General features: G+C 40.7%; 1 protein-coding gene across 1 annotated transcript in view; it reads right to left on the reverse strand.

Annotated features, from left to right (window-relative positions):
• The window catches only part of Me3 (malic enzyme 3, NADP(+)-dependent, mitochondrial), a 200,179-nt gene that overhangs the window by 59,397 nt on the left and 118,183 nt on the right, over positions 1–22,599 (reverse strand). Inside the window, exon 4 of the mRNA XM_013013980.1 lies at positions 9,348–9,423. Within this exon, the coding sequence (XP_012869434.1) occupies positions 9,348–9,423 (76 nt within the window). The remainder of the gene's footprint in view (positions 1–9,347; positions 9,424–22,599) is intronic.

A 22,599-nucleotide genomic window follows, 5' to 3' on the forward strand; every position in this document is an offset into this window, starting at 1 on the left:
GTCAAAAAATGAACTTTACAACTTTGTTGGGGGGGGGAGAGCGGGTTGAGGGAGGAGAGGGGAGTATGGGAAGGGATGGGAAGGGGAAACAAAGAGGAGGCAACAATGCTTGACAAGAAATGTACTCATTACCTTGCCCATGTAATTGTAACCCCTCTGTACGGTATTCTCACAATAAAAAAAAAATGAAACAAAATGAGACCTTGGAGAACTATTTTGGAGGACAGTACTTGGGTATGAACTCACACTTCCAAGGTAGGCACTCCACCACTTGAGCCACTACCTCAACCTGGAAAATGCAGCTTTTAAGAAAGTCAGGTTATGCAAAGCTTTGAACATCCTAACCTTCTCATCTTTACCCATCCCACAAGCTTCTACAGTCACCTTTTAAGCAGATGACATTTGTAGTTGGCTATTGGGACACAGCCACTTGGGTGTCTGATATTTCTCTCAAATCCAGCAAGTTGCTAAACAAATAAATCTTCTTTTCCTTATTGTTTTTGAACATTTTTTGCTGGGCTGTCCTCCTTCCTCATTTTTCACATCTCCCATGCCTGAAGCTATCCAATCTGTTCTATCTCCTCTCTATTGCTAGTTGGCCAACAAGTTCTGCTGATTGTATTGAGTCCATATTTCTGGCACCTTCTCCATGATATTTCTATCATCTCTACTGCCTTGAACCAGTGCATATATTTCTCATTTAAGCCATTACAGTTGAACAGTTCAGTGAACAGTTCTAACTCCCCATTCCATTTCATGTTCTCCAAACCATCTACAGGTGAATCACTTTCTTGCCTTCAAATCTCCAGTGGCTCCTTATCTCTATAAAATAAGGCTCACATATTTTAGCTTGACCTTAAGCTTTTCATAGACTATGTCCAATCTGCCCTTTAAATTTCTCCTTCATCTTCTCCATGCTTCATCCTCTCTAAAATCTTTTCAGTTTTGTATGAGCTTTGTATTTTCATGAATATACGCCTGCCTACTCCTCAACCCCTTTAATTTCTACATTCAAATTCTACAATCTTTGTAAATTCCAGTGGAAAACTAAAAAAGCATCTCCCAGCTGGGTGCTGGTAGCTCACACTTGTAATTCTAGCTATTCTAGGCTGAGATCTGAGGATCACGGTTCAAAGCCAGCCCTGGCAGGAAAGTCTGTGAGACTCTTATCTCCAATTAAACGCCAGAAAACCATAAGTGGCGCTGTGACTCAAGGGGTAGAGTACTTGCCTTCAGCTGAAGAGCACAGGGACAGCATCCAGGCCCAGAGTTCAAGCCTCACGACCAACAAAAACAGAACACAAAAAACAAGAAAACATCTCCCTCCCATCTTCCAGAAGCTTCCCTTCCAGAAGACATGACTTCCTCCTCTGAATTTGCATAGTATTTTTTTTTAAATCATCTTTCTTTCTGTACTACAGTTGCATTCATTTCCTTCTCTTTCCATAGTAGCTCTATGGTCTTTAAGGACAAGTAATAGTCATGTTATTTTTTTGTTTTTGAAGACTTAGGGAAAACCTGGGCAACACCCTTGGGTTTTAAATGTGATGGAATTATATATTCCTTGTTTGGGTATTTCATAGGTCATAACTCCTTTGTCTTTCAGATGACTACAGGACAATTGGAGGATAACGTGCCATCAACTTTCTGTGCTTGCCACTTCATGCCTAAGACCCTTTCTGATTTATTGGAAATGTCCATTGACTTAGATGGGTCCAATAGGATGTGTCAAAGACTGGCTTGAAGACCATGCTTCCTTGCTTTCACTGGGGCTTCTTTAGCTATGGGTATGGATGTCCCATAGGACTGTGTGTGCAACTATTTTCTTCCTCTTTTTTGTGTCATCTTGCCCTTTCTTCTTTCATTTTCTCATTTTTTCCTCTCCTCTTCCATAACTTAAATCTTGCACATTTCTTAGTTTCAAATCTTTATTCCACTTGCAAAGAACTTAATCTCAGATATTTTTTGTCTATAAAACACAGATAATTCTCATTCTATGCATTATCTTGCCTTTCTCCCTTTCACAGGGATTGGCCCAAGAGCACTTTCTACTATGTGAATTAATATCTCATAGACCATGTCTAGGGACACTCAGCCTTTGACACTAAGTAAGCACAGAGTGGAATTTAACACAACACAGACCAGTGCATATTAAGTAAGCACTTGGCCCTGACAATCTGATCCAAGTTTAAGCACCTACATGGCTGGTTTCTACTGGTAGCCTGTGTTTCCTTAACTCTACTATCTAAACATCTCTCAGCATATCATTCCCCGACGCTGCTGTGGCTGAGATGAGAGAGATTTAGGAACTTGGGACATCTGTTGTGGAGGAGGGGGATTCTTCTCTTGGCTCCAAGTAATGGACCATGTGGTAAAGAGTCAGAAAAGCAGTTTTCACTCTTCTTTTGTGACTAATGCTGGACAGCTCTTAGCAGCCTGGTGTGGCTTCTTCCCTGAACAAGAAAGGCTCACAAAACTTCACGATCCAGCATTTGGCTCCATTTCCCTCATGGCCCACCTCTTTTACGTCTCGGCTTGCAACTTTACTTTCTAGCTGGGAAACCACAGAGTTCAGTTTTTACCTTCTGACTTGAGTCCTCCTCTTTATCCAGGAAGCCAGTAGCAGCAGAGCCTAAAGACTGAGAAACTCTGCCTCAGCTACTCCGCTGCTGGGAGAGAGGAAGCTCGGTAGCAGGCTCTGGGCTGGGCCCCAACCCACATCTGTGAATGATCTCAGACAGGTTATTTCATCTTTACATGTTCAAAAAAAGCGACTTCATCTTAACATGAGCAAAACACAATCCTGCCAATTCTTAACCCACCCTGGGGGGCTCAGAAGCAGTCTTTTCTGCCCTCTTGTGCCTTTGAAAACCAAATGAAATGAACAATTCCTCCATCAGCCTAAAGCATTACACAAAGGATGATGAGTAAATTCATTACCTAAGCAGGGAGAGCTTTGCCTTCTCTCTTTTTTGGGGGGGAGGGGGTCAGGCCATGGGGCCTGAACTCTGGGCCTGGGCGCTGTCCCTGAGCTCTTCAGCTCAAGGCTAGCGCTCTACCACTTGAGCCACAGCGCCACTTCCGACTTTTTTCTTTTTGCTTATGTGGTGCTGAGGAATCGAACCCAGGGCCTCATGCATGCAAGGCAAGCACTCTACCACTGAGCCACCTTCCCAGCCCCCTTTGCCTTCACTTTTTAAGGCAACTGGAAAGAAGGCTGAAGCTTGGAACATTGGGAAGTTTTGGAGGGTGCCTTGGGTATGGGGGAGGATACATTCACAGAAAACCCCGGGAGTGGGGCAAGGTAGAAGTCTGAGCCACATCCAGCCCTAGTTGGCCTATTTACATACCAAACTATTGGCCCAACAAGTTATAGTTCTTGGTTTTCTAAAAAACACACAAACAAAAACCCAGAAATCCAAGTGTTTTGGTATTTGTTTTTGAAAATGGTATCTTACTTTAAAATGCTACCTTTAAATTAAAAAAATTCTCAACAATCACTGAGGGCCAAATCAAATGTGTCTAGGGTCCACTGATTTCATTGGACTGCCTATTTCAGACCTCTGATTCCCAAGAAAGACACCTCTCTGTAATCTCTGTCTGTAATCTCTGCACAGCTACGAATACCACAGCTGCCTCTGATGCCTCCAGTCATGACAATATTCATTCAATTTCCCTTTGACGTGCACACACATTCTAATATTCTTCACAGTAGGAAAGCAAAGCACAGAGAGTTTATCTGCACATAGTAAACAGAATATTCAGGACCAGAGTTCTGGTCTGTCTGTTGCAAAGCCAGAGTTACTTCTGCTCCATAATCATTAGATCTCATCTTCAGGCTTTTCCAAAAGTGAAATGACCACTCCAGGGTCCTGCAGGGTGGGTGGGAAGCCAGTGGTCTGTGCTGTCTTTGCTTCCTGGTCAGCTTCTCTAACTATCTTGAAAGCTCTTTGAGTTAGGGTCTAATGGCTTTATCCAGAAACCCTAAGAAACTCTTACAGAGCAGGCATCAATTAATGCTGTCCAGAGCAACTGAATTAGATGCCACTTACTGGCTCAGAGCTGCTTGTATAACTTACACCATTCTTAGAGGTGTGGATAGTTCTCTCTTTGGGGCTTGTTTGAGTCCTATTCCTTGAAAGTGACATCCCCCCATCTCTGTGTTTCTCTACCTCTAAAATCATCACTGAAACCTAGAAGGATGATAAGGTTTGTTTATTGAAGTCAACAGATATGCAGCTCCTAAGGTTTCCTAACAATGGACATAAAGCTATTTGGGGACAAGACCTATGCTTCTTTTATTGTGCATCTGTTGTATCAGGACCTCCCCAGTAGCAACTGTGCCCTGCCAAAAGGAGCAACTAAAACCTAAAATTCAGGCCATGATTCCCTTCCCCAGCCCCTGTGCCAGCTTGGTGGAAAGGGATTTTTTTTTTTAGTTTTTTACATGAGAGTGCCCTTTCATCATTCTTATTCATTCTTTGCAGTTTTTATAAACTACTACTATATGCATTAATGAGAACTCCATCTTGGTTCTTGGTGCAGTGCCTGGTATATGGAAGATGTTCCTTTAACTCAGCAAATGTCTTCTGAGATGCCTATTGTGTTCAAAATTTCCCATGGTTGAGCTGTCCAGGCATGTGGAAAAGATCAGTGTTCAATTCCTCAATATAATAAAGGCTGTGTATGACAAAGTTATATCCAGTTTTATTCTTAATGGCGAAAAGCTAAAGCCATTTCCTCGAAATTCAGGAATGAGACTCTCTCCACTTCTCTCCAATTTAGTATTAGAATGCCTGGCTGGATCAATAATACAAGATGCAAACATAAAGGGGATCCAAATAAGGAAAGATGAAGTAAAACTCTCCCTCTTTGCAGATGACATGATCTTGTATTTAAAGAACTGCATGGACTCCACTCCCAAGTGTTACTTGAGCTGATTCAAAACTTTGGCAAAGTAGCAGGGTACAAAATTAACCCTCAAAAAATCAATGGCTTTCTGTATTCCAATAATGAGAAGAGTGAGTGTTAAATAAGGAAAGCAACTCCTTTTGTAATAACCCCACAAAAAATAAAATAAATATCTAGGAGTTAACTAAAGAAGTGAAGGACCTCTATGATGAAAACTTTAAAAACCTGAGAAAGGAAATTAAAGTAGAACTAAGGAAGTGGGAAAACCTCCCATGCTCCTGGATTGGGAGGATTAACATTGTGAAAATGGCAATATTGCCAAAGGCTATCTACAAATTCACTGCGATACCTATCAATATCCCAACCTCATTCTTCAAGGAAATAGAAGAAGCAATCCAAAAACTCATATGGAACAAAAAAAAGACCCCAAATAGCAAAAACAATCCTTAGCAAAAAGAACAGTGCTGGAGGAATCTCAATACCAAATTTCAAACTCTACTACAAAGCCATAATAATCATAACAGCTTGGTACTGGCACAAGAACTGACTTCAGGACCAATTGAATAGAATTGAAAACCCAGAAATAAGCCCACAGACATATAGTCACCTAATCTTCCATAAGGGAGCTAAAAACATAGAACGAAAGAAAGACAGCTTCTTCAGTAAATGGTGCTGGCAAAATTGGTTAATCACCTGTAGAAAACTAAAGCTAGAATCTTCTATATCACCCTGCACCAGAATCAACTCCAAATGGATCAAAGGCCTCTGGTTAAAAACAGATACTCTGAACACATTACAGGAAGGAATAGGAGAAACTCTAGGGCTCCTTGGCACAGGCTCAAATTTTCTTAATAAAGACTCAGAAACACAACAAATCAAAGAAAGGTTGGACAAATGGGATTGCACAAAACTGCAGAGCTTCTGCATGGCAAAGCACTTAGCTAGCAAGATCAATAGAAAGCCCATGGACTGGGAGAAAATCTTCACTAGCCATACAACAGACAAGGGTCTGATATCTAAAATATACTTAGAACTAAAAAACTTAAGTCCCCTAACAAATCCTCAAAGAAACAACCACCCAATTAATAAGTGGGCTAAAGACTTAAAGAGAAACTTCTCTGAAGAGGAAGTAAGAATGGCCAATAGATACATGAAGAAATGCTCAACTTCTCTAGCCATGAAAGAAATGCAAATCAAAACAACATTGAGATACCACCTCACCCCAGTTAGAATGGTTATAATCAAGAAGTCTAATAACAACAGATGGTGGAGGGGATATGGCCAAAAGGAAACCCTACTTCATTGTTGGTGGGAATGTAAACTTGTTCAACCAATTTGGAAAGCAGTATAGAGGTTTCCCCAAAGACTCCACATAGAACTCCTCTATGAACAAGCAATCCCACTTTTGGGCATTTACCCAAATGATCACAAACAAGGCTATACTAAAGCTATCTGCACAACTATGTTTAATCACAGTATTATTCACTATAGTTAAGATATCAGATCAACCCAGATGCCCCTCAGTAGAATAATGGATCAAGAAAATGTGGTGTGTACGTATTCAATGGAATCCTATGCCTCCACCAGAAAGAATGGCATTGCCCCATTTGTTAGGAAATGGAGACTTGGAAAAAATTATATTAAGTAAAGTAAACCAGGCCCAAAGAAACATAGGTCCCATGGTTTCCCTTATTTGCAATATATAGTATATGTATGAGTCAAGCAGAAAAGGTCAAAAGCTATGTACATATGACCATATGAGATGATGCTAAGCAAAATGAACCCCAAGATAGGGAGGGACACAAGAGGTTTTATCTTTGTTGCTGTTGTTTTTAATGTACTATGTGATTTTTTTGTTTCTTTTGTATGTTCTTCCCCCATGGTATAACCCCTGTTCTCACTGTATTTGATTCCGCTGTCCTGCATCTTGTATATACATTTTTCTAATTTGGGTAGGGGAATGGAAATAACAAAATGCTGAAACAGGATATAGGTTGACCCACTATAACGATGATATGTACAAGACATTATGCTGACAATGAACTTTACAACTTTGGGGTGGGGGGAGGGAGGAGGCAGGAGATGGGGAGGTAAGGGATAATAGGGGAAAAACACAGGAGGGGGTAACAATGCTCGATAGGAAATGGACTCATTACCTTACTCATGTAACTTTAACCCCTCTGTACAGTATCTTTACAATAAAAAATATATATTAAAAAAAGGCCCTTGGCAGCATGCCCACTGAGGTTAGTCTTGAGTTAACTTCCCATCTCATGAGCTAACTTCCCTTAAGATCCTCCAAATTTCATTCCATTGATCCTAGACATGCCCTGGAGACTTGCATCTCTGAGACCAGAACCTGCAAAGTCAAAGCCTGCAGATAACAAGAGTCTAAGCAGACAGCCAGGAAAGAAAAACACAGGGCAAAAATCATACCCAAACAAGAGATATACAAAATAAACTATTCATCATAAGCAGGCTGCATATCCAAGGGCATTTTCTGTGGTTCAGGCCTGACTCCCGAGAGTCAGTTTTCCTTTGTTCTGCCAGAAGTGGACAGAAGTAGGCAGATAGAAGCTGTATTTGGTGCCTTTTGGAGAGGGGTGAAGAGGCTCAGCGAATTGGCAGGAAGGAGGGAAGAGAGGCCCTGGCAAAGAAATACCAGGGCACCACAGTGTCCCACTGGTGGCTGGGTGATGTGAGTGTTTGACAGGAGAGTTACTTATACTCTACTCAGTCAGTGCCAACCCCTGCAGCTCATAGGGCAGAATAACTCTCTAAGCATCTTCCTCCATGTTGTTCCCAGAAATGATCATGACTTAGATGCCAGAGCTCTTCAAACGCTTCCATGGAAGTCTTAACAGCAATAAGAGATCTGGGGACTTAGCTAGAAGCTAATAAATTTCTAAAACATTGCATGTTTTAAATTTAAAAATGAACACATTACATTTCACATTTATATCTTGTTTGTTATATAAAAATGTTTCCTCCCTAAATTTTGGAGTGAAATTGAACTTCAGAAAGAAATGTTGGGTTTGCAAGATAGGGACACAAGAGATTTTATCTTCCCTGTTTTTTTTTAATGTACTTTTAGTGTACTATGTGATTTTTTTTGTTTCTTTTGTATTTTCTTCCCCATGGTACAATACCTGTTGTCACTGTATTTGATTCTGGTGTCCTGAATCTTGTATATACATTTTTCTAATTTGGGGAGGGGAAGGGAAATAACAAAATGCTGAAATAAGGATATAGGTTGATCCATTATAACAATGAGATGTATAAGACACTATGTTGAAAAAAAACTTTACAACTTTGGGGCTGGGGTGGGGGTGGTGGGAAGGAGTTGGGGAGGTGGGGAGGGAAGGGATGGTAGGGAAAAAAGGAGGGGTTAACAATGCTTGATAGGAAATGGACTCATTACCTTGCTCATGTAACTGTAACCCCTCTGTACAGTATCTTTACAATAATATATATACGTACATATATATATACATACACACACACACACACACACACACACACACACACACACACACACACACACACATATATAATGTTGGGTTTGTCCCTCTGCATACAAGCCCCTATTGCTATGTATACCTGTGTTACATACACCCAGGTGAGGAGACAATGGTTACCTTACATTCTCTCTTGTTATAAAAAGTTCTCAACTACATCTTAGTGTCTGCAATGCCCAATGATCCAAACTCTATCCTCAATTCAATTCATTTACCTCACAAAGACATAGCAGATTTCCTTCAAACGAAGAGTGGCCTCCGCTTCTTTGAACATCCTCAGCTCTTTCTCTGTTCCTCACTTATCTCTGATCAATTCTACCTTGTTATTCCTCTGACATGTCAGTGACTCTCTGTGTTGTTTTCCTTCTAACATGATGTGTATATCTAATATTTCCCATGGAAACTGGCTTTGTGTATTTAGCACATGTTCCATACATATTTCCTCAGATTCTTAAGAATAATAACAATAAGCAATTTCACACAGACATCTGGTTGAAGTAAATCTCTACTCTATGGTACATTTATGTTTGTTTATTGCAGGTTTGTGGTCTGGGCCTAGAAAGAAAGGTACAGTGTTGCCATCAGCATTCTAATGGTTCCATTTAAAAGTGGAATGATACTTTTTGGGGGGGGGTTGGTCATGGGGCTTGAACTCTGGGCCTGGGTGCTGTCCTTTAGCTCTTCAGCTCAAGACTCTACCACTTGAGCCACAGCACCACTTCCAGTTTTCTTGTGGTTAGTTGGAGATAAGTTTCTCACAGACTTTCTTCCCTGGATTGGTTTTGAACCTTATTCCTCAGATCTCAGCCTTCTGAGTAGCTAGGATTACAGGCGAGAGCCACTGGTGCCCAGTTTAAAAGTGGAATGATTCTGATGCAGGTTGACAATAGAGCAACAGCAATGAAAACTGTATCATACCTTAATATTTTCTTCTGGCCAAGAGTTCAGGATTGTTGCAATGTGGTCCTTGTCATGAATGGTAATAAACAGCCCACTAGGAGAAACAAACACACAAAGAAAGAAACCAAGTGGTCAGACAAGAAACATAAGAGACCACAAGTACTGGATATCATTGCATCACTTAATTTTGCACATAGACTTGGGCAAAAGAAATTCCTTCCTCAAACCTTAACAGTTTACAAGTCCTGCTTTGGTTCTACCATTTTTCCTCTCCATAGAACCAAAAGTCCATCAAGCCAAGGGGTATATATGTCCATGTGGATTCTGTATTCTCCAGAAACTGCATTTTCTCATTTCCCTTTTGACCAGATACCTACACTTGAGAATTCTGACTGCTTTGGGAACTGTATGGATCTATTCTCAAGGTCATTTTTTTTTTTTTTGCTGGTCCTGAAGTTTGAACTCTGGGCCGGGTACTGTCCCTGAGCTTCTTTTGCTCAAGGCTAGTGCTCTACCACTTGATCCACAGTGCTGCTTCTGGCCTTTTCTGAGTAGTTTTATTGGAGAGAAAAGTCCCAAGGATTTTCCTGCTGGGGCTGGCTTTGAAATATGATCCTCAGATCTCAGCCTCCTAAGTATTTAGCATTACAGATGTGAGCCACCAGTGCCCGGCTTCACAAGATCATTCTTGAGAACAGACCAGTGGCTAGATCTTAGGCCTGAGGCTGTGGGTGGAGCTTGGACATGTGGGCGACTCTGTTCAGACATGTATGCACCTGGTACCAGAAGTAGTTGAGATGAAGTGGGTAAGGTGAGCATGCTGAGAGTCTTCTCTGCACCACTGGAGTCTGAGAATTCAAAATTGGCTTTCCAGACCACGAACAAAGTATATTTGTATACATAGGACGCTAGAACATACTTTATTTATCAGGTAGATTTAGAATTCTAATATTTTAGACCTATAGTATATGGGCATAAATCTTCTGCCCTGGAATCAGGAGTGAGACATTATGTGTACCTATATGTGGAGAATCCACAATGAATCACAAACGAATCTTAATCTCTCATTTCTTGTCAGGACAATCCTTTCTCCTCCTTTCCCTCGCCAAACTTTTAAAAAGTGTTACCTAAACTAGCTGTATGTTTTTTTATTTGTTTTTCACTTCTTACTCAATCCTCATCCTCTACCAGTATTTTCCACTATCATCTCTCAGCATCATGATTCCAAACTATCAATAAGTCTCACATCCTTAAATGAAGGAGGCTTCTCAGTAGTATCTAGATTCTTTCTTTCTTTCCTTTTCTTCCTTCCTTCTTTCCTTCCTCCCTCCCCCCTCCCTCCCTCCCTCCCTCCCTCCCTCCCTCCCTTCCTTCCTTCCTTCCTTCCTTCCTTCCTTCCTCCTTTCTTTTTGGTATCAGTCCTAGTGTTTGAAATTAGGGCCTGAGTGCTATTTCTGAGCTCTTTTTTTTTTTTTTTTTGGTCAGTCATGGGGCTTGAACTCTGGGCCTGGGCACTGTCCCTCAGCTCTTTAGCTCAAGACGAGTGCTCTACCACTTGAGCTACAGTACCACTTCCTGTTTTCTGGTGGTTTATTGGAGAGAAGAGTCTCAAGGACTTGGGAGTTGGGAAGGTGGCTCAGTGGTAGAGCGCTTGCCTTGCATGCCTGAGGCCCTTGGTTTGATTCCTCAGCACCACATAAGCAAAAAGAAAAAAAGCTGGAAGTGGCGCTGTGGCTCAAGTGGTAGAGCGCTAGCCTTGAGCTGGAGAGCTGAGGGTCAGTGCCCAGGCCCAGAGTTCAGGCCCCATGACCGGACCCCCTCCCCCCCCCCAAAAAAAAAGAGTCTCAAGGACTTTCCTGTCTGGTCTGACTTTGAACTGCAATCCTCAGCTACTCAGCTTCCTGAGTAGCTAGGATTGCAAGCACTGGTGCCTGACCTTGAGCTCTTTGGCTCAAGGCTGGTACTCTATCATTTGAGCCGCAGCTCCAATTCCAGCTATTTGGTTGCTAATGGGAGATAAGAGTTTCACAGACTTTCCTGTCTGGGGTGGCTTTGAACTGTGATCCTTAAATTTCAGCCTCCTGAGTAGCTAGGATTACAGGTGGGAGCCACCAGCACCTTGTAGTTTCTACCTTTACTCACATCCTCAAGCAAACTTTGAGTTTTCCTCCCTGTCCTCTAGCTCTACCTTCTTAGTCTCTTACTAGCCATTGTATGATAAGTTTCCCCAAAACACATACCTCAAGCCTGTCAGAACGGCAGTCATCAAGAAAACAAACAACAAATACTGGTGATGATACAAAGATAAAGGAACCCTTACACACTGGTGGTAGGAACATAAACTAATAAATGAAAATCAGTATGTAAATTCCTCCAAACATTAAAAATAGACCTACCTTATTACCCTGGCATACAACTTGGGCATATATCTAAAGGAGAATAAATCAATATACAAGAAAGATATCTGCATACCCATGTTTATTGCATCTCAGTTCACCAAAGTACTCAACAATTGGTGAATAAACTATTATATAATAATCCTTTATATATACTTATCCATATATATAAAGAAAAATGAAACAAAAATGGACAAAGATGGAGCTCAGATTGAGTGAGATGAAACTCAAGAAATCAAATATGCCATTTTCTTGCTGATTTGTGAAATCTAGACCTCAAATAATGGTGAGTGATGATGACCATGGTAATGGGAGACTATGTAGGAGGGAACCAACAGGTGGAGGGTAAAAGGAGGGGGTGCTGAGGGTACATGTGAGAGGGATAGCTAGTGTGGGACTCTCAGATGCTCCTGTGTCTTTGTGGCCCCAACCAGATGATAGGAACCACTTAAGTGCTACAAAGCACTTTGTATTCTACAGCGGGGCATTTCAATCTTGTCTCCTTTCAAAGGATCCAGAACCCTGGGGACATGATACTTGTGAGGCACTGCCTACTGCTAGAGGTACACAGGGAATCAGGAAGGTGGGTGGAATTCCAGGAAGCCTTGTCTGGCTCCAAGGCACAGGACATCTCCAGCCTATGAATGAGTTATGCATAGTTTGGGATCCCAAGGTACTGAACTTTCTACAATGAGCTCCTGCAGGCTGGGCCAGCTGTCATTGAGGCCATGTCTCCTCTGAGAACTTAGAACATTGCTCACCCTTCCTGGGCTACCCAGATGGGCATGGAGGCAATCAGGCTAATTTCACTGCCATAGTCACTAAGAGGAACAGGACAAAAACAAAAGTAATTTTAACTACTGATGACTTCTTTTTTTCCTGTTTATTTCAGGGAAGCAATTTTAGAACTTGAGGATGAAAAACATAATGTAATATGGCAAGCTGCCAATCTATGGAACCCAAGATTTTAATGAATTGCCTTGCTTTACGTAAGACAGAATATAGACTTGAAAAGTTGTGAGTTAATAAAATATATAGGTCTAAAAGCATATTGTATGCATGCACATGAGGTTCCTGTTTAAAGGGAAAATGTGAGGAATTGGTTAGGAATGTATATTATTTCCTGATGTGTTCATCTGCTTTCTGTTACTGTGACAAAATGACTGAGATAGACCACTTACTAGGAGGGAAGGTTCATGTTGGCTTACAGTTTTGAAGGTTCCAGACCATGGATGGTTGACTTGTTTTTGAGCCCATGGTGGTTTCCATCATGATGAAAACACATGGCAGGGAAACCCTCACCTAGAGGCAATTAGGAAACTACGAGAGAGAGTGGATCCACCCACTGGCCTGACTTCACCTCACTAAACTTCACTTCTACCAAGTGCCAAAGGCGCTTGAGCTTTTGGGGGGATATATCAGATCAAAATTATAGTACTTGATTTGTGGCTTTTCCAAGTTTGGAATTTCCTTCTTCAGGTCCTAGAAAGCAAGGTCTCTCTTAGCTGACACATGGTCAGCATGGCCACTGACCAAACCTGAGAAGCAATAGTCAAAGGAGCATGCAGGGTTCCCTCTCATGAGCTTTAGGGGTAAGTGTGCAGAGAGAGGAGGGAATAGCCTAAAGCTTAAATCAAACCTGCCCTGATCATCTACTCTGTTCTATATCTCAGATACCTTGTGTGATCTCTGTTCCAAGCACAGGCAAAATGAGCATCCATGATTTGCTGAAATAAAATAAGGCTGGTCATTTGCTTTGGCTATAAAATATAAGTGGCTACAACACAGCTTTCCGGTGTAGAGTTTTAAGAGTCAGTATGTGATTTACTCACTTCTTTTTCTCTCTTTGCCCCACAGAAACCTATATGATTCCAGATGGGGTTCTGAATAAAGGGTGACACAGAGCAGAGCCTGCAGGTTGGTGGTGGTAGGAATGGAATGTGCGTATGTGTGTACAGAAGCACACGGAACAGAAGCACAGAATTACTTTTGAGCATTGAGATTTTAGGATTGTTTGATACACAGTAGAACTCTATCATGTTTAACAAACTCAGAGATATCTAATATTCATTCATTTCCATCTCAGCACCCAATATTCTCTCAATAGGCCTCTGGCAATGACATCCAAGGAAAAGAAATCCTTATTATAAACAGTACTTGGCATTAACTAATATTTAGGACAAGGTACCTCTAATGCACATTTCATTTTTTCATATACTTTTTCATTTTTGTATATCTTTATTGTAAAGATACTGTACAGTGGGGTTACAGTTACATGAGTAAGGTAATAAGTACATTTCCTATCAAGCATTGTTGCCTCCTCCTTTGTTTTTCCCCTACTATCCTTTCCCTCCCCGCCTCTCTCCCAAAGTTGTAAAGTTCATTTTCAACATAGTATCTTGTACATCTCATTGTTACAATGGGTCAACCTGTATCCTTGTTTCAGCATCTTGTTATTTCCCTTCCCTTTCCCAAATTAGAAAAATGTATATACAAGATGCAGGGCACCAGAATCATATACAGTGACAAACAGGGGTTATACCACTCCCATAGACTTTATGTTGCAGGAGGGCTATACCACATGTATCTTATTCATGGCTGTAACTATGAGGCCTAAAGGGGTGCCAGGCACACAGCAAGCACAAGGAAATATGTATACTAGCTATCATGAGTGTTTTAGAATGTAGTGCTGATGGGAGACAGGGGTGGCCTTTAGTTTTGCAGTTTTTAATCTATATAATACTTCCAGATGTTTCTGTGACAGTATATGGTATAGGAGTTGTACCAAGCCATTTATAATGTGTTTCTCCCTCACTAAATATGTTGAATTCCTTTAGAAATAGGGTCTTTGCAGAATCAAGTTAAAATGAATTTATTAGAGTGAGCTCTATTTCAATAGGACTTCTGTCCTTATAACAGGAAGGGTAGATAGCGCCATGTGGGGATAAGATGACCATGTGATGACAGAGCCAGAAATTGGAGTGATGCATCTATTAGTCAAGGAATGCCAGCAAGCACTCTTACCCTATAGGATTCACAGAGAGAGAGAGAGAGAGAGAGAGAGAGAGAGAGAGAGAGACAGAGACAGAGACAGAGACAGAGACAGAGAGAGAGAGAGAGAGACTATCAACACCTTGACTTGAGACTTCTAGCCTCTAGAACTGATACCGAAGTGAGGAGGTCAGGTCTGGCCAGCGCCATATTAGCCACATGGTGGATTGTGGGGGTCTGGCATCTTGCCTTCATGCCTGGGGAAGGGAAGGAAGGCCCCTCCCATCACCCGCCTCCCTGGAGGGATCCCTGGAGACAGGGGCAGGCACTTGGCTGATAGTTACTGAATCTGTCAGCCCAGTGCCTGGGACTGGGAATTTCTTGTGGATCTTCCCCCTGCACCAACCTATTTAAGCCTGGACCAGCCTAGCCTCCGGGACACCATGCCATGTGTGTCTCCATGATTGTGTCCTGTGTCCTGTCTCCTGGCTCATCTCCAGTCATCATGGCATCCCAATTCAGCTCTCCATTGGAGCTGAATTGGCTTGGTGGTATTGTTTTTGTTATTTCTTTCCTAGCTGTGTTATATGAATTTGTGTGCTACAGGCCTTTGTAACAACTGGTGGCCTGCAGCTTGTTAACTGTGTAATAAATACACCAATATTCTGTATTTTAAAATGTGGCTTCTGAGATGATTCACCTTACCAAATGAATTTCTGTTGTTTCAAGAATCCAATTTACGGTAATTTGTTATAGCAGCCCTCAGGAGCTAATACACCCACTACTCAAGTTTTGAACATAAGCCACAAGGAGTGGTCATCACACTTCCTCTTCTGTACATTTCTTAAAAGTTCAAGGCTGTTGGAATTTCCTAAGGGCAAATGCAGGTGAAGCTCTCTCCATCTAACAAAGGCCTGCAAATTACATCATTATCTCCAGTTTCCATCAGGAGCCAGAAAAATTCTCTTGAATTTTAGAATTCGGTTACATGAGTCAGAAAGACAAACAAAGATAATGGTCACTTAACAGAATGGTATTTCTTGAGAAAAAAAGCTCATAACCCTTATCTCAGTCCACAGAGGAGTGACCCTTCAAAATTTCCTAAAATAGAATTGCTAAGACCAACAACAAAGCCCACTGAAAGAGACAACACTCGTTTAGTCTTCTTGGCACCAAGTCTAACACAAAAGGAGGACTTAATTAAAACAAGGTCAGTGACATTAGGCAAAGCACTGCAGCAGGCTGGGGGTGGGGGGGAGGACGGGGGACCTGCACTTTCAACTCTACAACAAAGGCTCACTGTTGCCCATGAAATCCACATACCACACATTTTTGGCAGGAAGGAAACCTGTCCTCTGAAAACCTGCAAAAGGCTATTTTTAAAGCCTCAGAAATCTCCCAAAGTCCACAGCACAGCAGGAGCAACTAGGTCTAAGAAATCCAGGAATCTAAGAATCCATTGGAGCTCTACAGACCAAGAAGTTGGAAAACAAGAAGCAAAGTCATGGTTCAACTGGAGAGCTGCCAGTGAGGCCCCTGCTCATGCCTTGGAGGAATCACACTTGGGCTGTGGTCCATGAAGATCTCAGGGTGGTGTAATCTAAGTAGGAGATGGGTGTCCATAGATACCTGTCAGATAGGTGTCAATGGCTGGCCATTTCGCAATCCTTCCTTGGTTTAACTGTCTCTCTTGAGGGAGATATTGATTATTTACATACACTCAGCTACAGTAGAGAATTTCCTGTTCTCTGGTCAGCCCATTCTGTTTGCACTTGGTTCTTCTTGGGGGTTGGGTGTTACAAAAGGAGTAGATGTATGTTCTGTAACTGTCTAAGGGAGGGCCCCTTTCCTTCTGACCTTCCCAGATAACAGTGGATATGGAGTATTTCTGTACTGAAGTGAGGCTTAAGGTATAGACAGTGATTTTTATCCATGTGACACCATTAACCAGATCTTACAGTAGGTAAGGATACTTGGATTTACATTCCTTCCTCTCATCCCCTCCCAGTCCTGGGGCTTGAACTCAGGGTCTGGGCACTGTCCCTGAGCTTCTTTTGCTTAAGGCTAGTGTTCTACCACTTCAGCTACAGCACCACTGAAGGATTGAGTCCCCAGCATCAAGCAAAGCACCAGGTATGTGCTCATGTGCTTGTCGGCAGGCAGGCCATTCTGACCTTGGCCTCTAGGAGACAATAGCCCCCATACCCAGCATTCCACAGCAAGCCTGGCCAAGGACATCACTCTTCGGCCCCAGGAGACCATAGCCCATTTTTTTAATTCTCTGCTTCCTTGTTAAGATCAGTATATAAGCCCACTCCAAATCCAATCCCTTCCACAACCTTCAATCCTATGGGAAGGTCTGTGCTCCTCACTGCTCCTCAATAAACAGTCCTTCCCTGTTGATGATCAAGTCTGGCCTATTCCTTTTCCATTCTCCTCCATTTTCCTAACAGCCACTTCTGGGTTTTTTCTGTTTATGTGGTACTGAGGAATCACACCCAAGGCTTCATGCATGCTAGGCAAGCACTCTACCACTAAGCCACATTCCCAGCCCTGGATTTACATTTTTGAGGTTAACAATTCCCTTGACCCACACAGGCTTTGTGTAGTTTGCATTGGCCTAGACTTTTTTTTTTTTTTTAGGCACATGGGATACAAGGATGACTATACGGTTGATTCTCAACCCAAAAGGTTTTCTAATTTAGGCAGACTAGAACAATAGCAATAAGAAAAATACAGCGCAACGTTGATTAAAGAAGTATTTTTGGAGAGTTGAGAACCATTAAATAAGAAGGTCCAGAATGATTAAATCACGATGTTCGGAAGTGGCAGGGCTAGGGTGTAGTATTTTATGGCCCCCTCTTTCTCAGCCTCTCTCCGCTGCTGCACTATGGTTTCCCCCAAGTAGACATGAACCATCACAAGGGTAAAAACCATGTTCTCTACTTCCATTGATTTCCATGGGTGCCTAAGTACAGCCCTACCAATAGAGTATTTGCTGTAGAGCAGTGTTTCCCATAACTAGATCTAGCCATGGGAATTTGAGGAGGCTAGCAGGCTCTCTTAGTCTGTTTTCTCCTGTGCAGAAGGAAGAAGGTAGATTAGATAACTTCTAAAATTCGATTATTTTATGACTATAATGTAGCAAAACTCAGAGATAGACAGGGAGTCATTGTAAGCACATATATTTGGAGTTGGGCAAATCCCTGATTTTTCAGTTTGTAAGTATGTGAAATCTTATCAACTTTTCTGAATCTAATGGATGTCTAACCATTAAATCCACCTCACTAAGTTGATGAGAACATAACATGCATATATACACTGTTAGTTATAAAGTAGTCTCTTGATAAACTTTAAGTTGGTGTTATAGAAATGTTTGCCAAAAGTATTATAGAAATGCCTCCAAGACACGTGCAATTTCATTCCACAGTTCACAGACAGGGCAACTGCATATTCGGATTTTCGTGTGTCATCATGCAATTATTATTTGTTTCCCTTTCTGCTCTAAAATACTTATCTGCAGACCAAGTATATTAAAGTCAATGCTACAAACATTTATTGGATGCTAGCTTGGGAAAGCTTAGCTCATTCTTTTGGTTACATTGTTAGAATCCCTTCCCTATGTAGTTATTAATTAAAATTCTAGTAACAACACAAACTATCTACAAAGTGGCACATAACTCAAAGATTTGCTATCCCTAATGCTATGGTTTGGTGTACTGGTTTCAAATTCTACAGTTATTCTTCAATACAAAGAATGGAGTCATAGATGCCTCAGGCCAGCAAACCTCAAGCCTGGTCCTGGATCTTTTGAGGCCTGGATTTTTTATTTAAATATATGTTTTTTATTGTAAAAATACTGTACAGAGGGGTTTCAGTTACATGAGTAAGGTAATGAGTACATTTCCTATCGAGCATTGTTACCTCCTCCTTTTTTCCCCCTACCATCACTTCCCTCCCACCTCCCCAACTCCTCCTCCTTCCCCCGACAAGTTGTAAAGTTTATTTTCAACATAATGTCTTGTACATCTCATTGTTACAATGAGATCCTTTTTGTTATTTTCATTCCCCTCCCCAAATTAGAAAAATGTATATACAAGATACAGGACACCAGAATCAAATACAATGAAAACAGGGGTTATACCGTGGGGGGAAGAACATACAAAAGAAACAAAAAAAAATCACATAGTACATTAAAAACAACAGCAATGAAGATAAAACCTCTTGTGTCCCTATCTTGGGTTCATTTTGCTTAGCATCACCTTATATGGTCATATGTACATAGCTTTTGATCTTTTTCTGCTTGTCTTAGACATATACTAGTTATTGCAAATAAGGGAAACCATGGGACCTATGTTTCTTTGGGTCTGGCTTACTTCACTTAATATAATTTTTTCCAAGTCTTTCCATTTCCTAACAAATGGGGTGATGTCATTCTTTCTGATGGAGGCATAGAATTCCATTGTGTGTGTGTGTGTGTGTGTATGTATGTATATATATATATATATATATATCACATTTTCTTGATCCATTCATGTACTGAGGGGCATCTGGGTTGGTTCCATATCTTAGCTATGGTAAAAATTCTGCAATAAACATAGATGTGCTGGTAGCTTTAATATAGTCTTTTTTTGTGATCGTTTGGGTAAATGCCCAAAAGTGGGATTGCTGGGTCATAGGGGAGCTCTATGTGGAGTCTTTTGAGGAACCTCCATACTGCTTTCCAAAGTGAGGCTTGGACTTTGGCTTCAGATACGTCATGTCATTATCACCTCTGTTATTAAATGTAATAAGGAAGAAAGGAAGGAAAGAAGGAAGGGAGGAAAAAAGGAAGAAATGGAAAGAGGGAAAGAAAGAAGGAAAGAAAAGGAAGAAAGGAAGACAAAAGGAAACCAGAAAGGAAAATGGAAAGAAAGAAACCAGTATTTATTCAGCTCCACTGGAAACATTTTGCACATCATATGCCATTTATTCACTGCCACAAGTCCAGGAGGTAAGTACTGTTTCCCCCATTACTTCTGAGAGCAGTAAGGCAAGGAGATGAAATGAGAAGCAGCAGAGCAGTATGGGAAATCAGGTAAGAAGCCACCATGCTGTCTTCTATCTTGATGAAACTTCTGCCCTTTTGAAGACTCTAAAACACTAGGCCTTTTAGAAGACTGAATTCTATCAACATAGAGGACAGTCTGGAATAGGTTTTTAATTGTTTTTACTCTTTTTTTTTCCTTCCTGGAATTTACAAATAAAATACATTTGTCTAGCTTCTTTGTTGATCATGAGATGGTTTTTTTGGCAAGAGAAAATTGTTGAGTCAAATTCCAAGTGCTGGAGGAATTTTCTCCATCTCTTCTCTTTGAATAAGAAAGAGATGGATAAGGTGTGCAAATAGCTGAAGAAGTGCAGTTTTCATTAAAAAGTATGAGTGCACAACAAAGTGGATAAAGAATGACCTGTATCTCTATCACATCATTAGCTGACTGAATACTATAATCAGGAAGGAAAAAAATAGCCTTTTATATGAGAAGCTCACCTGAAATCAATACTCTACCCCAAATTAAAAAAAATCACTTTGGAATCTGAAAATTCAAATTCTGCCACACACAGCTGCTTCCAATTATTACAGAGAAGGTAAATGTAGTTTCAGCTGTTACTAGAAATATTCAAACGTGCCAAGAAACTTTGAGGGAGTTGGTACAAAGGCGTTTCTTTTTTCTCCTGAAATATTTACTCCTCTAGAAATAATAATCACTGAGGTTTCAGACTCCCTTTACTTGGAAAAGTCACACTTAACACTTTTGCTTTCTTTCATGGCTGTGAACAGGGCAAAGACCCACACATGCCTCCACTTTATAAAGCAAACACCTTCCTGCCGCCTACAAGGCCTCTGGTTAATTTGTGTCTCAGGGTAGTACATTGTTTTGGAACATGTCCCTGTTTGAATTCAAACTTCTGATATCCAAAACAAATAGTCATCAACCTGAAATTCTGAAATGGCTGTCCTTCTGACTCAGAGGTATAGTCAATGAGTCATTCGGTTACAGGGATGTGCTAGATACAGAGAGACAAAAACATCCCATCTTCTCGCTTTTCTCAGGCAGCATTGAGATGTAGTTACACAGATTGTTTTCCACCGAGTCATAAATAAGTACTTGTGGCTTCATTTTGAGAAATAGGCCAAAAACTCCGAACCCTATGGAGACGGATTGAAATAATAGGCCCTTGAGCCAAAGCCAAACTGAACTTATAAAAGCTCGAGTTTGTTTTAGGTTAGCATTTATGAGGCAAGTCTATGGGCAGACATCTGAGTTCTATCTTGAAGCAATTTGTAAGCGGAAGACCCTGCCCACTTTAATTTATCACATAAACATTTCTGGAGTTATCCTTGCATATTAGTCACAAACGCTGGAATTTAATAAGAGAACAGAAAGTAGTTTTGAAGAGGACAAAAGTTCACAGGGAAAACATATGTTTAAATCTCAGGGACTCTGATCACTACAAATGAATGTAAGAGACAGCCAAGTGCCTGGAAAGTCTGCAAAAAGGCTACTTATTAGATGCAACTAAGCAGAAGACATTTGATCTCATTTGTTGTTTTGACCCAGTTAGTCTCCAAGCCACAAATACCTTTAATAAAAGTCTGTACATCAGACAACTCAGATCAGGAATGCTCTAAGCCAAGAGAGTAGTTTTCTTTGAGATGACTAGAATAAGACCTCAGCAGACCCACTCTAACTGCAAAACATCAATGCTATTATGAAGCAGGAGAGCAGAGCTCAGATAGACTTAGACTTGAATTCTAGGTATTTGGGTACTAAGAGAGTGACCCTAGTAAATGACCATATATTAACCTTAGTTTCCTCATCTGTCAAACATAAGCAATGAAACACTTTCCATAAACCATCACATGTTAAAGTTATAAGAGAATCTATGCAAATTAGTAAGTACAATGCCTAGTACAACTGGATTCAAAGAATCAATATTGTGAAGAAAGACTAGAAACACACCACTTTGGAAAGCTTCAATCTAGAAAAGAAGATAGCAGGAGAGGAAGAAAGAATCTACAAAACTAGCAGAAAACAATGAGCCAAAAAGAAGTAGTTAAGTCCTAACCAATCAATAATTACTTTGAATGTAAATAGATTAAGTTTTCTAATCCAAAATCCTAGAGTGACTGAATGGGTAGAGAAAGGAAACTCAAGAGCCTACAAGAGACCCACTTTACCTTTAAGGATTTACATAGACTTAAAGATCAGGGGTGGAAAAAGAATATCCCATGCAAATAGAAACCAGCAAGGCGCAGTGGTGATTATACTTCAATCACATGAATAGATTTTAAGAAAAAGTCTAGATAAAAATATAATGATAAAGGAAGCATCAAGATCATGTAACTATAAATATATATGAATTCAACATTAGGCATTTAAACAAAACAAACATTAAGAGATTTGAAGGGAAGCATGCACTACACTGGAATAATAGCAGAGAATGTATATACAACAAAGGCAAAATTTATAACAAAATTCAAAATTCAATAAGGATATGTTAGATTTACATTACCCTTTGAACCAATGGACTTAATGGACAGACATAGAACATCCCCCGCTTAGGAGAGGATCACAAAGGCTCAATAGCTGTGTTCATATGATCATATAAAATGATATTCGTTGAAATGATCTCCAAGAAATGTAAATGAGTTTTTTTGTTGTTTTGCTCTTTGTATTTTTGTTGTTTTGTTTTTTCACTATTTTTGTTTTCTGTACCTTTTGTCTTTTTTTTTTAAATTTAATTTAATTTTATTTGTGAACATACTGTACAGAGGGGTTACAATTGCATGGGCAGGATAATGCGTACATTTCTTACCAAGCATTGCAGCCCCCTCCTTT

This window comes from Dipodomys ordii, unplaced genomic scaffold (genome assembly GCF_000151885.1).
Source record: "Dipodomys ordii isolate 6190 unplaced genomic scaffold, Dord_2.0 Scaffold22, whole genome shotgun sequence".
Classification (NCBI taxonomy): Eukaryota; Metazoa; Chordata; class Mammalia; order Rodentia; family Heteromyidae; genus Dipodomys; species Dipodomys ordii.